The sequence below is a fragment of the Alligator sinensis genome, unplaced genomic scaffold, assembly GCF_000455745.1.
Source record: "Alligator sinensis unplaced genomic scaffold, ASM45574v1 scaffold1055_1, whole genome shotgun sequence".
In the NCBI taxonomy this organism is placed as follows: Eukaryota; Metazoa; Chordata; order Crocodylia; family Alligatoridae; genus Alligator; species Alligator sinensis.
Genome location: NW_005842170.1, coordinates 186,820 through 189,319, shown reverse-complemented (window position 1 = coordinate 189,319; position 2,500 = coordinate 186,820). Strand labels below are relative to the sequence as shown.

The window sequence follows — 2,500 nt, the reverse complement described above, 5'->3', positions numbered from 1 at the left end:
GATTTACACAGTTGATCTGACATGAAGGTGATCAACCCTTAAGTAGACAGGAGGAAAAATAAAAAGTTCTTTGAGAACCATAGAAACAAATCCTCATGTCCATCTTCATTTTCTGTTTACCTCTACCATTAATTTTATCATTATGCCAAATTCAGCTATTTTTTTAGAATAGCTGGTTACACAAGCAAGTATGCTATGTGTTAGCAATCAATTCTTTCACTTCTTCATAGGAAATAATCCTGAAACGGGCAGCTGACATTGCTGAAGCATTATACAGTGTGCCACGCAATCACAATCAGATTCCTACTCTTGCCAACACTCCAGCTCACACTGGTATGATGGGAGTGAACTCATTTAGCAGCCAGCTAGCAGTTAATGTTTCAGAAACATCACAAGCTAATGACCAAGGTATGTGCAGTTTCAAGAGTTCATCCTTCATGTTGTTGACTATTCTTAGATCATGTCTATTAATATTAGCAGATGCTATCACTATGCTCTACCTTCCTCCTTCCCCCTCTTGTTATGTTTGAGCATGTAATAAAGCACAGTCTTTAAATACCAGATAAAATTAAATTTTTCCCTTTCTAATGGTTTTGGTTATCACAAAGAATCTCCAGTGAGAAGACTTATATAAAATGCAGAAAAACATAAAAGTTCTTTATTATTCATGTTTAGCTATGTAATGTATATATTTATTACTAATTAACTATGCCTGGGTATCCTCCACATGCTTATTGAGCATTTACATAAATAAATCTAATTTATCATCTATGATTTTTTAAATATGTCATGAACATGATTATGCTTTATACAAGTATATATAATTAATATATAAAAACTGAATTTAATTTCTTTAAAATATTTTTATTTAACATGCCTATAGAAAATTGTATTTTAAATTAAGTTTGATATTATGAGAGGAGTATGAGCATATTAGTAGTTACATTCAAGCCATAAACTTTGCTTACAACATAATTAGTAAATTGATTGCTCAGATGAGAGTAAATCCACCTTCTGTTGTTTAAAATCCTGATTTTTCTTTGTCTTCGCTTGCATCTTTTAATGCACATCTAAGCTATAAGTCTCATAAACGTTTTTCACCTTGGTCCTGGTTAGCTTCACTGAAGAATACACCTTATGAAAGTGCTAGCTTTTTGTTAGTATAAAAATATCAATCATAAAAATGAAGACCCCAAAACAGCCTTTTAAAGTGAAATCACTGCAACAAACAAGTTTTTTCTTGTCAGCTGTGGCATTTGAAGGTCTGGAGAGGCTGAAAGTTCATCCAGTATGTTGGTACAAACCAGGAATCAAGCCTGTTGATAATTGCTACTAAAGACAAATGTGAAGGAAACTGACACACTTGGATCGAAGAGAGCTTTTGTTGGCTGTCTATGCTAGGAGGAGAGACAACATAGAGTGCTTGCAGATGATTTAAGTAGGGTTGGCGTGATAAGGTTATCTTAAACTGCAGGAGTTGATAGGGCAGTAACAGACAACTTAGAGCAAAGCTGTGCAATCAATTAAAACTGTGTAATATATGATGCATGAGGAAACCCCCCAGCCCTAAGTTTATATTATAAAATAACATTATTTTTTTGGGGTGGGGGGGTTTCTAACACAGTAGGTTACAGTCGCAACACAAGCAGTGTTTCCCCGCGAGGATATGTTCCGAGCAGTACTCCTCAGCAGTCCAATTACAACACAGTCAGCAATAGCATGAATGGATATGGCAATGCCGGCATGCCCAATCTAGGTGTACCAGGTTCCCCTGGATTTCTTAATGGCTCCTCAGCTAACTCTCCTTATGGCAGTAAGTGTTTATTTTTGGTAACACATCATCATATAGATTCATATTTAGTACAAAATCAAATACTTGCATTGTTTTGATTTTCTATAATGTCAGCTACTGGATAAAAGGAGGGGTGACTCTGGAGGCTGGACGTAAAAATGGATATAGTAAATTGATCTGTTTGTGCCATAATACAATCTCAGAGAGAGAAAAAATTGGACTGCACAATTTGTAACAAAAATAAGTCCAACACAAAAGAGTTTGCCTGTTATCCAGAGAGTGGCCAAGCCTAGGCATTTCATTATTATTTTTTTTTATACATTCTTTTTTTTGATATTTTAAAGAGGCAAGGCCCAATCACTCTCTTTTTCCATGTTTTCCATGAAAAACCTCAATCTGAGTCCTGATTATTTTTGCTTTATTGCAGTAGTGCCGTCAAGCCCTACCATGGCAGCCTCTTCGGTCACCCTCCCTTCAAACTGTAGCAGTACACACGGCATTTTCTCATTCTCACCTGCCAATGTCATCTCTGCAGTGAAACAAAAGAGCGCCTTTGCTCCCGTTGTCAGGCCCCAAGCCTCTCCTCCACCATCTTGCACCAGTGCAAATGGAAATGGACTTCAAGGTGAGCTGGATCTCTCATTTTTTTTGTGTATTGCTTTTCAGTGCATACACTAAAACCCCAGTTGTGCCTTTTTGGAGAAAGGC

At 36.6% G+C, this 2,500-nt stretch overlaps 1 protein-coding gene across 10 annotated transcripts in view; it reads left to right on the top strand.

Annotated features, from left to right (window-relative positions):
• EBF3 (early B cell factor 3) overlaps window positions 1-2,500 on the top strand; it is a 143,627-nt gene that overhangs the window by 129,071 nt on the left and 12,056 nt on the right. For 3 of the 10 annotated variants that reach the window (XM_014520934.2, XM_014520933.2, XM_025206708.1), the window contains exons 13-15: window positions 231-408; window positions 1,625-1,813; window positions 2,220-2,417. In XM_014520934.2, coding sequence (XP_014376420.1) covers window positions 231-408; window positions 1,625-1,813; window positions 2,220-2,417 — 565 coding nt within the window. The remainder of the gene's footprint in view (window positions 1-230; window positions 409-1,624; window positions 1,814-2,219; window positions 2,418-2,500) is intronic. The other 7 variants (XM_025206710.1, XM_025206709.1, XM_025206711.1 and 4 more) reach the window with 4 other exon arrangements.